Source organism: Passer montanus, unplaced genomic scaffold (assembly GCF_014805655.1).
Source record: "Passer montanus isolate IOZ18808 unplaced genomic scaffold, ASM1480565v1 scaffold50, whole genome shotgun sequence".
Taxonomy (NCBI): domain Eukaryota; kingdom Metazoa; phylum Chordata; class Aves; order Passeriformes; family Passeridae; genus Passer; species Passer montanus.
This window is the reverse complement of record NW_024369930.1, coordinates 4,987,205-5,008,375: the sequence shown is the minus strand read 5'-3', so window position 1 is coordinate 5,008,375 and position 21,171 is coordinate 4,987,205. Positions and strand designations below refer to the sequence as shown.

At 37.7% G+C, this 21,171-nt stretch overlaps 2 protein-coding genes across 10 annotated transcripts in view; one reads left to right on the top strand and one right to left on the bottom strand.

Annotated features, from left to right (window-relative positions):
- The window catches only part of NAPEPLD (N-acyl phosphatidylethanolamine phospholipase D), a 26,066-nt gene extending 9,575 nt beyond the window's left edge, over positions 1-16,491 (top strand). The window contains exons 2-8 of one of the 8 annotated variants that reach the window (XR_005629209.1): positions 2,046-2,358; positions 8,070-8,716; positions 9,609-9,723; positions 11,073-12,596; positions 13,368-13,479; positions 15,008-15,781; positions 15,864-16,491. Coding sequence is in view for 1 of the 8 variants with exons in the window: in XM_039723697.1 (XP_039579631.1) it covers positions 2,046-2,358; positions 8,070-8,716; positions 9,609-9,723; positions 11,073-11,192 (1,195 nt within the window). In the remaining 7 variants the exon portion in view is untranslated. Of the gene's footprint in view, positions 1-2,045; positions 2,359-8,069; positions 8,717-9,608; positions 9,724-11,072; positions 12,597-13,367; positions 13,480-13,585; positions 13,676-15,007; positions 15,782-15,863 lie in introns of those variants that run through there. The other 7 variants (XR_005629214.1, XR_005629212.1, XR_005629210.1 and 4 more) reach the window with 7 other exon arrangements.
- Positions 14,511-21,171, bottom strand: ARMC10 (armadillo repeat containing 10). 2 transcript variants are annotated; one of them, XM_039723700.1, is made up of 6 exons: positions 21,088-21,105; positions 20,259-20,404; positions 18,999-19,133; positions 17,576-17,752; positions 16,493-16,564; positions 14,511-15,212 (listed from the first exon to the last, which is right to left on the bottom strand). In XM_039723700.1, the coding sequence occupies exons 2-6, from the start codon at positions 20,373-20,375 to the stop codon at positions 14,961-14,963; spliced, it is 753 nt and encodes a 250-aa protein (XP_039579634.1). In that variant the 5' UTR covers positions 20,376-20,404; positions 21,088-21,105; the 3' UTR covers positions 14,511-14,960. The 2 variants fall into 2 exon arrangements, with proteins under 2 accessions (XP_039579634.1, XP_039579633.1); XM_039723699.1 differs by having other exon boundaries at positions 20,259-21,171.

Genomic DNA, 21,171 nt, shown 5'->3' with positions numbered 1-21,171 from the left:
ACAGCTAAAATATTCATTTTTGGGTGTTCTGTCTGCCTTTCTGTGGCACTGATTCCTTGTGTTACCATTTACATCTGCTTAAAACGCTGTAGAGCAAGATGAGTGTTTCATTGAAGGCTAATTCTGGGAAGTGTTTAGTGGAATAGAGGAAAAAAGTCTTGAAATAGCAACAGTTAAATTTAAATTATGATGCAGATATGGTATCCTAATGCTAAATGGGAAATACGTAAGTGGAGTGGTTTTAGTAAAACTGCAAGGAAACAGGAGTACAAAGCAATTACATAAAATAAGATTATGACTAGGTGTAAAAAAAATCTATCAGCCATGTTTTCTGAATGCCCTTCATGCATTTTTATTAGAAACTAATTTTGATGTGTTAGTATTTTATCTCTACTGTATGGTACAACAATGGTTATTTGGTTCAGAAAATTTCACACTATTTATCAATTGCTGTGTTCTTTGCAGCTGATACCATACTTAGTGTTTAGTTGTCAGCTGCTGCTGAAATAGCAAAAATGGACTCTGCATTTGAAGCTGGAGCATCATCAGCAGATGCATTTGGGTTCCGTTTGCTGACACATGTGTGTAATGTCTTAGCTGAAATTTGCAGTGAACAATATATTTAATTTTCCCTGTAATTGAGCTTAGAGGGTACAGAGTGAGTTGTACAATTTCTAAGAAAACTCTGAGCTTCAATTCTGTTCTCTGTTTGCATGGACTGCCTTGCCTACGTCAGCCCAGTGCTTCTGAGTGTTTGAGTTAGTGAAACAGTAGATAGGACAAAACTGTGTCCATCTACTAGATGTGGTGGAGAATTTTCCACAGGATGAACTTCACAAATTGCTATTAAAAATTATTCCTGCACCTAAGGAAATATAGAATAGAACATAAATTAAGATACTATAAATTAATGTACTGTAATATAAATTAATATAATATTTACCTAAGTAAATAGTGCTGTCTGTTCATTACTAGTTGTCCTCCAGTTTTAATTTGGTAGAATTTGTAAATGCCAGAAAGTTGTGCACTCATTAAAACAGTAACCATTTTTTTAAGCTAACAGAACAGTTTATTTACTTTCAACGTTTCAGTTGAAAGTAAATATAGAAATTGAAGCATTTAGATTAAATTTAATTGCTTTGGCAACTTCTAAAATAAAATAGGGATATTTGGGTTTTCTGCCTTGAATATAATTTGATTATATTTGTAAAGTCTGCAACACCTAAGTGCAGTTTGGAATAAGAGACTCTGACTACTGAGTTCGTAGTTTTCCAAGAAATGTACCAGAATTGTGACTTCATAGAAATAAGTTTTTCTCAGTTATTTTCTCACTTTTTTATATTTCACAATGGAATTAAGAGTGCATGTTGCAACTGGAATTTAAAATATTTCAATTTACTGTGGCTTTTCACCAGTCAGTTCAGTTAAATGTGTATCAAAATTGTATTTGAAACTGTTATTTACCTTTATTGTAATAAACTTCATGTTTGTTTTAGACAAAATACGAAACAATACCAAATATTTTTTGTGTTCTGAATTTCCTGCATGTGTGTGGGTAGAAGTGTTAGTTATGCTACACAAGACTGCTGTTTTTACTACAAAACCAAGTCACTATATAGGCAAATCCTAAGGTGCAGTATAGTTCCAGAGTCTCTTGCACAGACTTGCAGGATTGTGTTACATCAGTCACTAAATGTCACAAGTTTCAGGTGAAATGACTGTTCTTCCAAAATGTGAATTAAGGAGCCCTTCCCCCTCACTTTTGCGGTTGGTAGATACTGGTGTTAGTATAGGAAGCTGTGCATTCCAGGGAGTAAAATTCAGCCTGAACTACAAAGAGACCTGATGTCTGCTTGTCACAGCATGTTTTTGAAGTCTTTTGTGTAATAGTGACTGGTTTAAAAGCATATTTTGCTGATTAAAAAAATACAGTAGGTCATAAAACAGGAAAGGCGGGCTTGTTCCTAAGGTGTGTGAGAACATTCAGTCTTATGAATGTTGATGCTAGACCAAGAAAATATTGATTAATTTAAAATTTGATTTAGTTCTCCTGAAAAAGGTATGGATAAGAACACAGATGAAGAGCAGCCTTCAACTGCCTGTAGCCAGTACCCCAAGGAAGCAGTGAAGAAACGTCAGAATTCGGGTCGAGGTTCCGGGGGCAATGATTCTTCCAGGACCTTCAGAAAAAGCTTCAGGCTGGACTACAGATTAGAAGAGGATGTAACTAAATCAAAGAGGGGCAAAGATGGGAGATTTGTCAACCCATGGCCAACATGGAAATCACCAACCTTACCCAACATTCTGAAATGGTCCTTCATGGAAAAAAATAACAGCAATGTGCCACGCTCCAAGCAGGTGAATACTTCCATGTTTTACTTTTGTGATTAAGACTGCTTTTACCTCTGCTCTAATCAACAAAATAGGACAGTTTCTAACTAATACTCATTAGGCATCTTCTGGAGACTTTTCTAAGTCTTACTTTTCTGATTTTATTGACATTTTATTGTTTTCAAAAGGTAGGTTAATACTTTCTACCTCTTTAATTTTTATCTCCTTGTTAGTTCCACATGCTTTAATTTATAAGATCAGTTTATATTTATAAAAACAAAAAAAAATTGGCCCCCTAGCTCAGTCATAAACCCATTACAGCCCTTCCTTTTTAATAGGTGTTGCCTTATGAAGCATACTATTAACTTAATTTGTGTTGCATGAAATAGCTTATTTCATGACATATCCAATTTTTAAAATTTTCCCTTTTTTTCCTGATGGCAATTTAATACATATGTTGCATCTCTTGCATGAAGATGTAATAGTTTCTGTCACCTACTTATGAAAATACTTACAAATCTGTTTTTTTATGTTTCAGTACACCAGGAGAAAAAATTGCATATGTTAAAACTAACCTGAGCAAGTATTTGTACTGAAACACTTAAAGTACAGTGCCAGTTTACAGGGTAACATTGTTACTTGGTGAAATGCTTTTGTCAGATACTGTATGTAAAGAAGGAGACAGGAGAAGCTTCTTTCCCATGAAGAGTGATGGGTACTGGAGAGCCACGAGTTCTCTTTATGGTCACAGGAGGTATGAAGATGACCAGGTTTTGACAGAATTACTTCTCAGTGCATTTCTGATGTGTTGACTGTACTTCAGTGAAGCTGTGCAGAAGGGTGCACAACTAAGGACAGTATTTTTTAACAAGCAGGTGTTAATAATGCTTTTAAGCATGCAGGAAGGTATGCACAAGCTATAAATCTCACAGCCAGTATTTAGTAAAGAGCTTTCCATTTTGTCTTACCTGAACTACCTGTGAAGGAAGGAATTCTATCAGTTTTATGGACATGAAAGCCACGTTAGGCATTAACACATGATGGTCAGAGGTTTAGGGATGTTTAAGGAAAAAACAAATTTGCTGTAATATAATAATAATAATAAATAATTTGTCTTAGAAAGAAGAACAGCAAACTTATGTCAGTCTTGGGATCCCATCCAGCAAATTTGGTGTCTTCCTTGTGGTGACAATGTTTGCTTCAGTGTGTACAGTTTTCTAGACAGTGTGGTGGCCACATTTTCATGAAATGCACACCTATATGTTTTCAGTTGCCTTTGACTGCTGCTCTCCTTGGTATGTGTAGAACAGGCTTCATGAATTCCCAGTGCCAGTCAGAAACCTGGGTAGTGGCTGAAGTCCCTCAAAGGCAGTGCTGAGGTGTACTGTGGAGTGCAGAGCATACAACACTCTGATGGAGTGCAGAGCTACAGCACTCCCCTTTAATTTACAGTTTGTCCCTACAATAAAGGATGATCACACAGAAATCTACAGGGCACCAGTTGAAAAGCCATCTCTCTGACCCAGCTGGGATTAGTCATGGGCTAATTTTGTTTTTTGCATAGGAGATCTTTTAATTAGGCACCTGCAATTATTCACGAGTTTCATGAAGTAAATCAGAAAAACCTAGATAGGGATCAATGAAATGCACTTCTGGAGTCCTCAGCCAGTTTGATGCTTGTTTCAACCACTTTTCTTCCACCCCTACATCAGCCTGTGAAGTGCATCTGAGCTTGTTTAAAATTCAGACTATGGGCTCCACACTTTATTTATTGCTGCTAGATGTCACGTCCTCTGAGCCAGATTTCTGCTTCAGTTTCCACATTGAGTGAGCCTAGTGATGTCCTGCTATGCTAGGTAGGTTCAGTTTATCTGTACCAAGTGCTTTGTGTATGTAAAAATGAGCATATTATCCAGGATATGTGCTTGTGCTTCACTGTGGAAAAGTTAGATGTATTATAATCATGCCTTCACAATGAGCCTATATCATCATCCAGAATGCATTCTTGTATTTTCATTACAGGCTTTATTATTAACTTTGTTCAGTGCTGTTGGAGGATCTTTAATTATTAGTTGCTGGATCAGCAGTTTAGATTGTTCTCATTTCTGTAAATCCTGTGGTATTCCAGTATGCACTAAGCACCAAAAATCCCAAGCTAATCAGCTAGTCTTACCAAAGCCTGTCATGTGTTTTTTCTTGCTTTGCATTAGGAGGGCAAGAAGAATGGGGAGGGGGAAGGGACACAGCAGGGGGAATTTTTTGTATTTCTTGAGTAATGAAGACAAGACAGTATTAAGCACATTTTACTTCTGTTGGTAGCTGATTCAACAGAATTGCTGTATTTCAAAAATCTGTTATAATTCTTCTCGTTTTAATATGTTTCTGGTTAGTCTGACAGAACAAAATGTATTATAGCAGGATAAAAGTTCCATAAGATACATATTTAATTCATTATGTTGCTTTATCCTGTTGTGTGAGTTTTAAGTATTTCATGTGAAGTATACTGCTGATAGAATTTGTGTTTAGTTTGAAACCTTATGAGTTGGGTATTTCTGATTGCTGCTTTAAGGGGATTTTGGTGTGCTTTTGTAAAATAAAAAAAAAAAACAAAAACAAAACTAAACAACCCCAAACACAAATCATGTGCACTGAGAAGTAATGTTCTGGTGTGATTTACCATGATAGCTCAACAACATGCTTGGTTGCTGATCTGATCCTCTGAGGAATCATTGCTTTGGGTCAGGGGCTGTGTATCACAAACCTGGCGAGCACAAGCTCTGTACAAATTACACTGTCTTTGTGCTCTTGATTTTTTTTTTAACCTTTGTTCACAGAATTTCATTGAAATAGGTCGGGATAGCAGTTCTTTGGATTTTGCTCTTCTCTGTCAATCTTCCTGTCTCTGTGACTTTTATAAATGCCTTTTAATTCATAAATATCTACCTTTAAATCAACTATTCTAAATACTTGATAGCATCAATCCCACTGACATCCCTGTAAAGCCTTTATTAATAGTGCAGATGTGTTGTGGCTTTAGGCAGCCAAGTCCCAGTCAGCTCCTTGCTTCCACCCTCCACTGCTGGCACCCCAGTGGATTGAGAGGGGAAAAATCAGGTAACTTGTGGATTGAGATGAAGACAGTTCAATAGGTAAAGCAAAAACTGCCTGCACAAGCCAACTAAGAAATGTATTCTCTTTGCATGGGCAGGCAGGTGTTCAGCCATCCCCAGGAAAGCAGGGCTGCATCCCATGTCCCAGTTACTTGGGAAGATAAACACCACCCACTCTGAATGTCCCCCACCTCCTCCTCTTTTCCCAGATATTGCTGCTGGGTGCAGTGTTGCATGATATGGGATCTCTCTCTGATGGATTGGGGTCAGCTGTCCCAACTCTGTCCCTCCCAGCTTCTTGTGTGCCCCAGTCAGCTGGCTGAGATGCTGTGTAAGCACTGCTCAGCAGCAGCTAAAACATCAGTCTGCCATCAGCACTATTTTCAGCACAAATCCAAAACATAGCACTGTAGGTGCTACTGGGCAGAAAATTAACTGTACCCCAGATAAAACTTTGTAAAATATGTCTGAGTCCCACTTAAGAACTAATTTTTCACATCTGCCAATTGGCCAGTTCCTCATCCATTTAATATTGTTTATTAATATTGCATAATGCTAATTAAAAAAACTAATTTGTGCCAAATGTCAGCAAAAATAAGTGAATTAATCTACTTCTGAGAAAATTTGGACACCGACTCTAAAACCAGCTACTTAAAAAGAATATTTTCCATAAAAAATGTACGAACTGACCTAAATTGCATTATGACAATTCAATTCTTTAAGTTCCCTATCTGAGTTTTATTTCTTTGATATAATCTGATTTGTTGACTTAACCATAGGTAATTTGTTGGTTTATCCTAATTTCTATTTTTGAGTACTATGTTAGTTTTGTGTATCTGTTTTTTTGGTTTTTTTTAAAATTGAAACATCATAGTATAATGCTGCTGTGGTTCAGATTTTTGTGGCCAGTGTTCTTCCATGTACTTAGAATGAAATAGATATAAGAAAATGATGGCTTCTTTCTTGGTGAAGCAGCAATTTATCTCAGTCTAAGATTCCTACTTTTCTTGTATGAACTAAGGGGTTGAATTGTACTAACCTTATATTCAGCTTTATAGAAGGTTATCTATTTCTCATTCCTGGAGACAGTAATGAAACTTCTTCAGTAAACATGTCTTGTCCATTAGCTCTCAGAAAAAGCAATTTCATGAATATTTTATTATTTACAGCAGAATTGCAGGGGGATGGAGATGTGCATACTTTGTTTTTCCCAACATATGCCTTCCAAATCAATAAAATATTGTGGAGAAAGTAACTTCCCTGAAGCTGTCAGGACTGGTTTAGCAAGGCAACTTCTGGAGTCCTAAACTGTCATAGCATCAGCTGGACTTCTAAAGGAGCATGTGGTCAGCTCTGTATAAACCCACTGATAGTGCTAATCTGTGCTAGGCTGAGAGAATGGGAGCAGCAACCATGGCAGCAGAGCTTGACTTGGAACCAGAAGTGCTGGGAAGTTTATGATTGTGAGGAAGAGGAGTGTCAGGAGTCTAGAAGCTGCCCTAGCACATGAAAATTCTTCTAAAGCAAAGTGAGGAGTTCAGACTATAAGTGTTTGGGAGGAGAGCCTTAGCCACATTGGGGCTAACCTGGAGATGGTCAGGAATTCTGAGAAGACTTTTTCGTTGGTTGGTTTTTTAATAGGAAAGCTCTTATTTATTGCATATAAAGCTTCTGCATTAGCACTTCAACCAAACTGCAATGAAGAGCATAACTCTGGTTCAGAATGAGAGAATGAGTGACTGTTGGGCAGGGAGTTTCAATAGGTAATGTACAGCCATGGCCTCCTTTGTGCCAACTTGAGGATACACAGAGAGTCAAATTGGAGCCAGTCAAAATGAGAGCTGTGTATTTTTTACCTGTGGATTAAAGTTCAGCCAGATCAGTTTTCTGACCTGTCATACTCAAGTAGGGACTGCAAAACTTGACAAGCTGGAATAAGAGATGAGGTGGAGGAACCTTTTCGTAACCAAGCATATCGAAGTACCTTAAGGTTTATCTTAAAAATTATTTTGTTTTTTATGAATGTTCATTAAATTCTTGGCAGGATGGGAAGGCAGAATTGTAATAGCTAACATTAGCCAAGTGAGGTTAACCTTTGTGTTAATGGGGAACACAAAGTGAGGACAGAGAGCCTGATAAAAGCTAGCAGAGCTTTTGTGGAGTGTGGCTGGGGAACATGGCATTTTCTTTCTTCTGTGACTTACTTGTGCTAGGACTTAAGAGGATGCATCATTGAGTTGCATAAACTAAACTTGGGTATTTGTTAAGTAGCACTCTGTGTGTGTGTATACATATTCTTTTTCAGGTGGAGGAATCCCTTTCTGGGATGCTGTTAGTGCCTTGCAGTGCTTTTATTGCAATGCTCCCAGACTCTATCAAGTCTCCTGGCCTGATGGGATACTCTCTTTCTCAAGAGAGAAGTGTAAATGTTGCAAAAAGCTAAAATTAAATTGGGAGGAAGTAGCTGAGAAAATGGACATTAAAAAGGCATCTGGTGTGTGCTGCAGTTCTCTGCATAAAAGCATAAACAAAGTACAAGTCTATAGATTTGTGCCTTGTATGCAGTTTTTGTTCCATGGCCAAGTACATTCTGAAATCTCTCATGCATATTGTGTTCTTTTTTGCTAGGAACTCGACAAAGAACTCCCAGTGTTACAGCCTTACTTTGTTCAGACACCAGAAGATGCTGGGAAGACAGGAGCCGGTATGCGAGTCACGTGGCTGGGACACGCCACAGTCATGGTGGAAATGGATGAACTTGTGTTTCTGACTGACCCCATCTTCAGCCAGAGAGCTTCCCCTATCCAGCTGCTGGGTCCCAAGCGCTTCCGAGGGCCGCCGTGCACGGTGGCGCAGCTGCCCAGGATAGACGCGGTGCTGATCAGCCACACCCACTACGATCACCTGGATTACAACAGCGTGGCCAGCCTGAACCAGCGCTTCGGGAGCGAGCTGCGCTGGTTTGTGCCCCTGGGGCTCCTGCAGTGGATGCAGAGATGCGGCTGTGAGAACGTGATCGAACTGGATTGGTGGGAGGAGAACTGTGTGCCTGGTCACGATGCGGTGACTTTTGTCTTCACCCCTTCCCAACATTGGTGCAAAAGGACTGTGACAGATGATAACAAGGTTCTCTGGGGCAGCTGGTCTGTCTTGGGACCTTGGAATAGGTTTTTCTTTGCAGGAGATACTGGATATTGTTTGGCTTTTGAGCAAATAGGTAAAAGGTTTGGACCTTTTGATCTTGCAGCCATCCCCATTGGAGCTTATGAACCAAGGTAGGAAAATCTGAATTTGAGCAATATATGTACATGAAGTTATTTACTGATAACAAAACATGCACCCAGAAGTACTTTATTAAAATGTATGTGTATGTGTGATGTTTTTGGAGAGTTTTTTCTTCAGACTTAAGGACAGCAAGGATGAATCAGCAGTCTTTCGTCCCTTAAAAATGTTGAGTAAAAATCTGGAATTACTCTGTGCCTTTTTTTCCTGAAACACCATCATTTAATCCAGCCCATTCCAGTGTATGTCATTTACTGCATTTTTCTCTTGCTTCAGTGTTTACCCTGGTTTTGCAACTTATCTGGAGACAAGGATGACTTGCTTATAGAGTATGAAAAATCTGTTTGCTCAGGAGAGATAAGTTTCTCCTTTTGGGGAAAACATTTAGGTGATCATACTCGTATAATGCTGGAAGGAAAGCACGTATAGGTTGAGAAAAAAAGATGGAAATCCAAATAGCACGGTAAAATTCTGTATATCTCAGAAATTGCCAGGTTCTCTCTTCTGTTTGCCTGTTCCCTTGGGCTATCTCTGAAGCACACACTTTTTGGTGTGTACTGCTAGCACCAAATTTTTTCAGGAATGGCTTTAAAGTTTTGGCCCTAATGCCTCAAGGCACCAGTAATATGTCCTTAATCTATTGAAAATAGAGATAAGACAAAATCCTCCAAAAAGAGAGTACAATAAATGAACTGCTGTTTGATGACTGTGTTGGTATGTGTTAGTCTCCTGATCTTGAGTGTTCCGTATGTTGTCCAGGTGTACGTGCTTATGATTTTTTTGATTAGGTGAGCACATATTTCTTTTTGTACTTTGCAATGGCAGTAAAGGAGAAATCTTGCACTGGATTAGGTGATGCAAAAAAGAGCTTCTTTGTTTTGGCAGGTGGTTTATGAAATACCAGCATGTGGATCCTGAAGAAGCTGTAAGAATCCATATTGATGTTCAAGCAAAGAAGTCTGTAGCAATTCATTGGGGGACCTTTGCTTTAGCAAATGAGGTAAATTGCAACACTAAACATGAGTTCAGATTTCCAAGGATTAGATAGGCATTAGTGAAGCTTTTGCAGTTTAACCTAGGTATCTGTAAATGAAAACTTAAAATGTGAACTTTGTATGTGTGAAAATTGTTACTCTATATACTGCTGTTCAAAACAATGCTTAGTTTTTCATAACCAACGACATAAAATATCTCCATGGTTAAGAAACTACAGAGTTATTGTAGCAAATGTGGAGGATGTCTGATATCCAGATGCTGAGGAATATAACAGCTGAGGACACATGCAGTGTTATGCATTACGTTATGCAGTAATAAAAACAAACTGAGTGGTGCATCACTTGGAGATAGTAAAAACTGCATGCCTCTAGGGCAGTACAGTATTTATTAATTATGACTGTCTAGTAAATATATAAACAGTATTTTGAATAGCTGATTCAAAGTTAAAAACAAAAAGGATATGGAAAAAGCGAGTTATTCTGAGTTTAGGGTGTTTTTTAATGTTTTATTCCCCTCTACACCCCACCCTCCCCCAAGTCCACAGATGTAATAAGAAGGTTAGCCAGACACTTTCACAGCAACTGAAAGTGCAATGAATAGGAAGCATCTACATTTGTTTTGATACTGTCTGGTAGCTGTTTTTCAACTTAGTTTTTGCATCAGTTACACCCCTTTATCTCCTAATTCATTCCTGATAGTGCGATCACCTTGTCTGCCACATGTTTCCCGTCTGTGCCCCCTCCCCGCTGCTCGTGCACCTCCGTGGCACAGCACGGAGGGAACACAGGACGCGTGGATGGAACATTTCCTGTCCGCAGTGTTTCCAGTAAATTGTGTTGCTAGTGCCCGCGGTACGAAAGTTACTGTGTATTTAGGAGCCAAAAATAGATGTTTGATCCCTGACGGTGCCTTTCGGAAATGTAACAAAGACACCGCGGTGACCCGAGAGCGGCCGCGGTGACAGCGCTTCCTCCCGTCCGCAGTGTTTCCAGTAAATTGTGTTGCTAGTGCCCGCGGTACGAAAGTTACTGTGTATTTAGGAGCCAAAAATAGATGTTTGATCCCTGACGGTGAACTTTCGGAAATGTAACAAAGACGCCGCGGTGACAGCGCTTCCTCCCAAGGGATCTGTGCCTGCCTTAAGGCCACCGAGGTGGGGCTGACAAGTTGAGCCTTGCTAGTTACTCTGCAGCTGTAAATCAGGGTTCTTGTCGTTCAAAAGTCTAAAATGAACCCAAACATTTAAATTTGGCAAATATCCTTCTCCTCCCCCCGCTTTTTAGAATTTTTTTTCTCCCTCAAAAAATGGTGCTGTGGTATCTTTTCCCTCATATTATTCTCATTTTTTTTCAGTATTATTTGGATCCTCCAGTTAAATTGAATGAAGCTCTTGAAAGATATGGCTTGAAAAAAGATGACTTCTTTCTCTTACACCACGGAGAATCACGGAATTTGAATACAAATGAAAACTGAAACAGTGTCAGTTCCTTGTAAGCCCTGTTTGATTTGAACTAGCAATTAACGTTACAATACTAACATAATGTACACAATAGATTTTTGAGATTGAATTTGACTTCTAAATGCCAGGTTTGTCAGTTTCAGAACTACAGCTTGCATACCAATTTAATGACAAATTTTACTGCTTATATTGTTTATAAATTTAGAGAGGTGATCTAAAAGTGGTTTATATATTAAGTGTTGTCTGGGAATAACTTGGTGGATGTTCACCACTGATTAAAAAAAAAAAATTAAACTCTTCATCTTACCTGCAGCAGCAATAACAACTTCAGCACAGAACATATTCTTAGGATTAATGGCTGACTTGAATTATTCATTGTTAGACTGTCATCTCCCACTTGTTAGTCTTCAGGTTATGCCCTGTACCTTGCTGTACACGCTTCATACAGCTTCACTGTATGTTTTGTGGGGTGAAGTCTTCCAATACAGCTGTGTTGTTTAAGCACAAGCATGGTAAAATTGTTTCACTCTTCATTTTCGTGTATTAATGAACCACAAGAGCTGAATTTTACATCAAAATGTGCCTTTTAAAGAAAGAGATAATGTAATATTGCATCATGGATGTGTAAAACTAACTGCTGGCCAGAATATCTGCACACTTTTATTGTTTTGTCTATATTTTTAAGTTAGGTCTGAATGTGTCAATTGCAGCACATGAAGTGGAAAAACCTCTTTAATGTTGCTTGTCCTTGCATTAACTCAGCCTTTTTCTAAATACTTTCCCCGCCCCCCACCCCCCTCCCCAGTAGAAAGTCTTAAGCAAGGGCTGTGGTATTTTTCTAATAGCTTCCCTATGATTTTAAAGTTGAATGAGAGTACAGCATTGTTCAGTGTTATAAAACTTGGCCAAATGTGTCTGTAACAAATTGTCTTGCTAATTTACAGAATTAAAGCCTGTTGTTGCCAATAAAAAGGGTTGTTATTCTCCTTCATAATTTCATTAGCAAATCATGTTTTGTTTATAATTTCTTTTGGTCTGTGGGATATGTGGGTTGGTTTGGGTTTGTTTTTTTTTTTTTTTTGCTCTTGCTGTACATTTTATTTTCATATCCCACAAAGATAAATATATATAAAAAAGATATTATTTAAAGGCATGAACTTCTGGCAACTAATTAAAACCAGTTAATGAGATTTCACGGTAGGAAGAACTGAGGTAATCTTTTAACTAGAGACAGTTATCAAAACTGGTTTCAAATGACCCCGTTATTCAGTGTTGGAGGTGTTTCAGATGAAGTCTCTTGTATTTACACAACAGCTTCAATCACAACTTGGGTGATACAATGTATATTACCTGTTTGTAATTTTGTGGAGGACACCAAGCTGCAAGAAGTTTTGAGTACTTTGAAGGGCAAGTTTAAGGTTGGTTTTGTTGTGGGTTGTTTTCTTTTCCTGATCATCAGTAGGTTATTCTGTAAAATTACGTACTTCAGAAAGAGTGAAACTAAAACACAGAACACCTAGCTAAGCAGCCACAGAGCAGAGATGTACTGAGTTACATGGATCAGAAATTAAATGTCAGTAATGACATGTTTTGTTTTGGATCTGTTATCTCACAACATATGTACCTAGAATGGTGACTGTTACGTTTTGCTTGGTGCTGATAAGATTCCACCAAACGTGTGAGGTAGGTGATAAAAAATAAGACATCTTCGCATAAAGGCACATTGGAAAGTCTTGCATGATTTCAGACATCTCAACAGCATTGTTTTATGAAGAAAGCATTTAAAAATAATTCTTTCTAGACCAGAAAAATAAAACTGTAGACAACATTGTAGCAAGTTCTCATGTATTTTTAGAAAAGGTCACTTGTTTGTGTCAGCCGTTAAAGCAATGGATAAGAGATCAACTCTATCAAAAAGATGATACTGGAAAAACTAATTTTTAGGTTGGAGAACATGGAAAGAGACTTCTAGACATCTCTGTTATTAAGCTTAAGAAACCATGTATCAGCTATACCTAGAACAGACTGGTTCTAATGTCTTGTCAGGAGAGGAGAGTACATAAATTCTTAGTGTCTGGCCTGGTCTTTACTTTTCTTAGTCAAGTTCAGTAGCAGAAAACATTAAATCTACAAAAAGTTGCAAAACATTAAGTGATTGTAATGTAACTTGCTTATTACAAACTGTGCAGTGTTTTAGGAGCAGTGGGAAGGAGAAAAGGAAGTTCACTGTCAATGCAGCAATTGTCAAGTTTCTGACTGGGAATCATGCCAACTTCTATTTCTGCCTTAACTGTATTCCTGGTGAGTTAAAACTACCGACGTGGATAAATTAGATATGTGTAGCTTTACCCCTGTATTGATCAGGGCATGGGTGTCTCACAGTTTCAAGGTCATATTTTTCTTGCAGTTTTAGCTATTTGCAAAGTGACCTTCTGAAAACAAGTATCTACTGCATTACAGCATGAGAAGATGATAGTAATGTTTTCTTAAGAGCAGAGTGAGTATACTAAATTAGAAAGATGAAGCACTTGGTAACAGTTTAGGTGATACAGTTCTCTTAAAAACTGAACAAAGTGGAAAACTTTCCTAGCCTCTACATCTGACACCTTTTTAGTTTGTCTGTAGTGGAAGTTTTTTAGTAGTATTTTCCATTATGTTTTCTGTTCATCAGTGAAACTCTGTTCAGGTTCTTTTACAGTGATGTTTGTATGGATTCCACTTCATTTTGAATTAATGCTGGGTTGCTGACTAAAACTTTATGGGGGCTAATTCTGCAGAAGCACTCATTACTCTTTTTTTTTTTCTCCAACTGGAAAGTTATCCAAGGAAAGGAAGTCCAAGGACTGCTACAGAATTGGAAGCTTTTGTAAAAATGTGTATGATACTGCTCCTGTAGACTTCTTTTTAATAAGAATGAAAATGCTGAATTGCAGTTGCAGGTAATCCTTGACTCCTAATTGCAGATAATCCTTGACTCCTAATAAAATACTTTTTAAAAATGTCTTTTCCTAAAGTGACAATTTTAAAGTAATATAAAATCCTTTCAATTTTTTTTCAAGTCTAGAAACCTTTTGCAGTTGTGGTTAATGGCACTGCAGTTTGGCTAAATGGAGTGGATAAACTAAGCATACAAAAACGGAGTTTAAGAATAAATTCCATACAGGTACAATAAAAAAACCTAGGTTTGGTGACTTTAGTATGCAGCTTTCACTGAAGATACTAATTCTGTAGGAAGCCAATGATAGTTTGGTATTGCTTTTATTTAATATTATTTTGTAAGATTCAGCTGTACCATTTTCATAGGTAGACTAATAAAATATAAATGCCTAATCTCCACTTGCTAAATCTTTAATGCACAATTCTAATGAGGTATATATTCAACCACTGTAAATACCTGAAGTAAAAAAAAAGGTCTTTGACATTGCAAAGGATATTTTCATTCACTTCACTTATCCATTTAAAATGTTCATTTTACATATAAATATTTTCATGTTTTAAACTGTTTGACCCCATTGCATAAATGTAGCAACTGTGCAATGGTTTATCAGTAATAATTAAGCTGTTGCTTTTCTCTTGCTTGTAAAAAATGTCTGTTATGCTCTCTGTATTAAATACATGGCATTCTCTTTTGTAGTAACTAGTTTGTGCCTATTAAAATTATAGTATTTAGGGCTTTTTTTTCTCCATCATTGTTGTATTGTTCACTTGTTGTAGGCTTTTTTAGCACAGCACTGCCAAGATTAGATATTTTCATCAGGTCAGTCTGTTTTAAAAAAACAATACTATTGTGTTAATATTCTCACAACTTGTTCTTTCACTTCTGTGTCAGGGTGATGCAGCAAAGATGCCAGTCTCTGAGCAAAGGGGGCAGAGTCCCTGCAGAGTGTGAAGAAAATTGAGTCTTCACTGTGTTCCTCAATTGTGGTGCCTTCTTCATCCTTCATGTTCTTTTTCAAGTTTGCTGCAAACGCCAGGGCTCGAACCAGAACATCTCTGTTTACACAGTTGTCAAAAAGTAACACCAGTGATGGCACCTAGGATATTGAAGAAATAGTCCACACTTTATCACCAGCAGTAAGTACATGTAACTAAATCAAACTTAAGAAAATGGGAAAAAAATGAGCACCTCAACCATCTAAAGCAGAAATTGTATGAAATCCCAGTATGCTGTGAACTCCTGTCAGAAACCTGCACAGTGCACACATTTTCTCTCTGGAAAAGACTGGCCTGTGCATCAGTGGGCTAATAAATGCTTTGTATTTTCAATCTCCAAAATGTGGCTGTCTGGAAAATTTTCCCATGTGGAAGAGAGGGTCTGCTTTCCTTCTCAGCCACGCTGATTTTGCCCTGAATGTTTTTGTTAGCATATCTGATAAATGAAAAATGATGCACTTAACAGAGAATTGAATATTTAGCTACACTAACCTCATTTGAATAACGAAAAGACAGGATTATCTAGCTTTGCTCATGGCAGACAGCTCACAAATAAAAACCATTGCACATTTTAAGAAAGTTACTTTGGGGAGGAGGATGAGGATGCAGCACTCTTCCAGCCCCTGACTTTGTTTGTGAGGAACTGAAACTGAAACTGAAAGAAACCTGTGTGCCAAGGCAAACACAGCAAATGTCACACAAATTTGTCCACGAAGAAATTAAGTAAATGCACAGGTAAAGTTCACTTAGAGGTGCCAAGGCAAACACAGCAAATGTCACACAAATTTGTCCACGAAGAAATAAGTAAATGCACAGGGAAAGTTCACTTAGAGGCAACAGTTTTATGGCTGTATTTGAATAAAGTGGTGGGGATTCCAGTGGAATTTGGTTGGGTTTGGTCCAGTACATTGGCTATAGAAACAGCAGTTGAGAAGGATCACTTACAGTACCAGTTCTATTTGATAGTTTTCAATCTATATACTGACTGTGTCTGGAAGTGAAGTTTTGGGTTCATTTTACATAATACAAACTAAAGTTCATGGTATTATCCCTTTGGTGGAAAGGGAAGGTTAGAACAGGCTTCTGCAAGTTATCATTGATTATTTGGAATGGTACACAGGAAGTACAACCAACTGTCTCCAAGTGCTCTGTCCCTCTCCCTCTCTAAGTACAGTATCTGTATTACACTACCCTCTGGAATACAGCCCACCCATGAAAGAATGTGCACTTATCCACTGGTTTTAACAAAGCAGGTCTAGAATTTATTCTGGAATTGCATATTTATTTCTGATACATTAAAATTCTTCTAGTGCATGCAATATCTAAACTCTGGTGCACATGTATATATGCTAAAAATAAAATGAAGCAGCAAGAACCTTACCTGAGCTCTGAGAAGATGTCTTGTCATGGCTGGGTTTGCAGATAAGTTCACAAGTACTTTCAAAACTTGAATCTGAAGTGAGGAATGTTCAAGTTCATTAAAAGGTCCAAAACAGTAAGTAAAGCTGTAATGGGTATCAATAATGTCAAAGTTGACTTGGGGAGGAAAAGGCAAAATAGTTTAACCAATATCTTGAATATTTTGGTATAGGGAAAATCAAGATATAGACATGTTACAAGCAAATTCAGATTGACTTAAACATCAAAATAAGGCAAGACCCATAACGAATCCTAGGCCAAATGCAAAATATATTTGAAATACAAAGAAGATGGTTAAGTACTGCATTTAAAATTATCTGAACCATATACAAACACACCTTTGTGCTTTCTTGGATCTCGTGATGCTAGTCTTTAAACACTAGGAAAAGGCCATATTACTTCCTGTACTTAAGTACAACAGGTGTGTTATGTTTAGTGGAAATGTGTTTTTTTGGAAAACTCATTTTGATCTGATAGAGCAACCACATACATTGATGGTACCACAACATCTTGAATTAAAGCTGAGTTTGGTCCCTAACTGAAGCTCGTTTCAGTATTACAAGTCACAAATAAGCACGATTTCCACTTGCAGTCACTAAGGCTGCCAGAGGTGTCACAAGCATAATGGAACTCAAGTCCCTAACTTAGGATCACTGCTTGGCATGTTTCCCTACAGAGGTTCATGCATCAGTGAAGCCTTTCCCATGCAGGTTCTCCTTGCTCTGTGATGCAGTAGCAATGTTTAATGCAGAAGGGAATTCTGGAGTTGCTATGGTAAAGGCACAGGGCAATCACAGTGCACCCTGCACTGCTTTGGGAGAGCTGCAGCCTGATGGTTCCACTACCAAGATTCCCTTCCCTCCCCCATTTCTGAATTTATATTGTGAAACTAATACAGATCCATATTTTAGTGCACAAAATCTGTTATCATTAATGAATATTTGGTTTTTCTTAGCACAGTCTAAAACATTTTACCAAAACATTAAGAAAAAAGGCAAGCAAAGAAGCTTAATAAATGGCTTGTAAAAATAACACTACCCAGTACCTGTGTCCTTTCAGTTCCTTCTGAAAGCAAATGAAGAAAGCATGGAATTGAGTTTATCATCTTTTGGTGGTAGTCACTGGTAACAGACATGTTTGTCAACAGCCTGAGTCCAGCTAGCTGCACATCAGAGTTCAGGGGAGCTGACTCAACAGTCCTACAAACTTGTGTAATAAATACCTGGGGAAAGGAGGGAGGAAATAAAGAGAGAACAGTTTTTAATAAAAACATTTTTACTGTCACAAATAGCATCAATGGCCTAGCTACAGTAACATAAATATTTCCTGACCATTGCTGGCTGAATGGTGAAGGTTCTCGGAAACAAGTAGGTTTTTGTTTTGAATATTTCAGACATTCCAGTGGCATGACAGAAGCAGACCATACAGCATTATGCTCACTAATCTTCCTGAAACATAACTTGCCCTGAAAACTTAAATTGCTTTGCCTCCATCTGAGCTGCTTTAAGGAGTTGTTTAAAAAATCACTTGGAAGTAACTAACATCTTAAATATTGAGAAGAAGCTAAGGACAAGCTTTGAAATTAAATCCTTTCTCCCAAGCACGTGGCGCAGTTACTGGAGCGCACTGTAGGAACAGCAATGACAACTGACATTTACTATTTTTACCAATTTTTCTTCTGGATGAGAGTATACAATGAATCTTGGGAGTTCTAACTGAGGAAAAAAAATAATTTACCCTTACCGAAGGAGTTATTTTCTACTTATACACCTAGACAAATATTGACAAGCACTACTTAATAAAAACTGCCTATTGCTAAAGATGCTGCAAACTACCACATGCAGTCACACTACCTTTTCATCAAGCTACTGAAACAAACTAGTAAAAGTCTTCAAATCTGTCTGAGCTTACCACTTGGACACTTCTTGGTCTATTGATTAATGAGATAGATTTCCTTTTTCTTCATCTTTAGTCCTTTCATATCCATAGCATGTACTGTATTTACCAGTGGAAGTTGTTATAATTTATACACTTTTCTTTAAGATGAAAAATTAGTCTTGTACAAACCCAGGGGCTCAGTTACCCTTTCCTTCTCCCTCACCTAAAGAGTCCTGGCAAGTTCAATCTGCAATCCATTCTGTTAAACAGACACTGGTGATGTTCTAGGCATGTTTGGAAATCACCTTACCTCACATAATTTTGCTACAATCTTAGCAGCACAATCTCTCTTTAATAGTATTTTGTGAAAGCTGAACACAAACTGCATAGGTTCCTGTCTTTTATTTTAAAAGTAAATGCCAGTGAAGCAATGCATTTCTAAATTATCCTTGCAGTCATCCAGATGTGCTGCCTTGTATGTCTATCATCAAAGCATTCTGGCATCCTGGCTTGTATTTAACAAATATGCTGAAGGACCTGTACTATCTCTTTGCCTTGAATACTTTGGTTTTTCCCAGTAAGAATCTTACCTGTATCTCTTCCTGATTTTTAATATTCATACTCAAATTATTAAGTGCATTGAGTGCTTTTTCTTTAACTTTAGGAGCGCAGTTGGAGAGCATCCCTGCAATAACAGAAAGACCATCCAAATTTCGGATTATATCCTGAAATATAGAAGATATTAAATGGGATTTTAAAAAATTCAATTTAAATGCTGAAGCATTCCCTCAAAGTCTCCATATTGACAAAAATGAAGTATGTGAATGAAGAATTCCAGAAATGACTTCTTTGTTTAAACAGTGTTAGCAGACACTGATTTATTGCTTTACTGAAACTAAGAAGGGTCCTGCTTAGGAACAAAACTATTAGTTGCTGATATTTGACAATAGCACATCACCTTTGCTTTGAAAATCTGGTCTGCAAAGCATGCTTAAAGCATTTTACATTATAAAGAACAAAAGGAAATTACTTGATAATGAGTTAATAGAACAACTGAGCCAGATTGCAGTACCTAAAAGTCCTGCCTGAACAGGACATAATATCAAGATGTAGCTTCATATTATTAGAGGTTCTGAAACTTTTTCCATTACACTTGTTTTTATTACTGTTTTAATCTTTCTCACTTAGACTGTAACTGTCTTTTAAAAAAAAAATACTGCTCCTAAAAAAAAATTAAATGGACCAATGAGCTTTATGCTCCAGTTGCATTCTAAGAGATTTGTATTAAGAAAGCCATTTTAAGAAGCCAGAATAGATGGCAGTCATAAGTAACAAAAAGGGTGGGACCTTGGAGGTTAAACTGTTAAAAAAGGCATGAAAATTGGCATCCAGCTCAAAGTTTTTCTGCATTCTATGTCCAAATAATTTGAAGATGGCTCAATAGTTGTAAAATTGCTAATGCGCAAACAGCACACAACTTTGTGAGTGGCAAAAAATATAGTTTATCTCACTAAACTTTAGATCTGAACCAGAAAGTATTTAACCTAGTATTCAACCCTTTCATTAACACTGCATAATTGTAAGCAACAAAAGATATATTTACAACACTTTTGAAGTACAGGACTCTGCATGGACTTTCAGTGCTCCAAACATTATAATTCAATAAACTCTGTGAAGATGGCGAATTTTATTATTTCAGCCAGCAGAAATTAAGGCAAGACATTAAATGGATTTTAGAGCACAAGCTGTCCTAGCTTTCAGTCCTGTGTCACTCTTTAGCAAAACAGCAGCTCTCCTCTGCCAGACTGGCTGGCATTGGACACTGTTGTTTTCTACAGAACAATACTCACTTGATTTACAGAGAAGGCAGCACTGTTGCTGAGAGTGATTAAAGCTTGCTCTTGAATTAATGGATCATCTGTGTCCTGGAGCAAATGAATAAGTTTCTGTAGAGCATCCGCATCCATGGTATGGGTTGACGCTGGAGGACTGCTGTCTGTCAGCATTTAGAAATGAAATACTTGATAGTAAGTTTGAGACATTTCACTTAGTTGCTGTTTAATGTTTTTTACAAAGTTGAAATTTGGCTCTCAGTTTTAGGACATATTGTTCTAATGTTGTGCCCAATCATCATGTCATGGTAAAAAGACTGTTTTATGACACTAAGATTTCCATCCTTTTCCTGAGTCCTCTAATTACCTCTTCTGAAGGTGGAGAATAAAAGGAACACACAATTAGAGGCTGAGGTGCATTACTTCCTGGTTAACCAATAGCAAATTTACTCTGCAAAATTATTAGGAATATTCACCAAACATGGTTTGGGGATTTTCTTGTATCCCCGAAATGAAATGTGGAAATCTGTCTGGGCACTGTAGGAAACACAACTTCCAGTTTACAGACTACTACTTCCAGGAATTATAATAATGACACTTTGCTGGTACACTGAGGTCCTTTGACAAAGTAACAGCCATCATGTTAGGAACTCTGCTGATCATGCATCACTCAAAACAAGGAGGAAGGCTGCTTCTGAGTCAGGATGATGTTATGGAGTACCTGACCTTTATAAAAGGGCAAGAAATGTTATCAAAGGCCATTTCAGCCAGGTTGGAGGCAGAACTATTTAGCCAGCTGAAGAGCCCTGAAACCTGATCTGTGACTGCTGGACTAGTCATAGCTTACTCAGAGGACTTCTGAGAAGCTAACAGTGCTTTAAATTCCACAGCTTTACATCCAACATTTGATCAGGGAAACACCATAGAATTG

Coding starts and splice junctions, on each gene's coding strand:
- ARMC10 (XM_039723699.1), bottom strand. CDS start 20,414: ATGCTGACAGACAGCAGTCCTCCAGCGTCAACCCATACCATGGATGCG. Junction 17,753..18,998: donor AAAATCAGGAAGAGATACAG/GTAAGATTCTTA, acceptor TCCTTTCCCCAG/GTATTTATTACACAAGTTTG. Junction 16,565..17,575: donor AAGGAACTGAAAGGACACAG/GTACTGGGTAGT, acceptor TCCTCACTTCAG/ATTCAAGTTTTGAAAGTACT.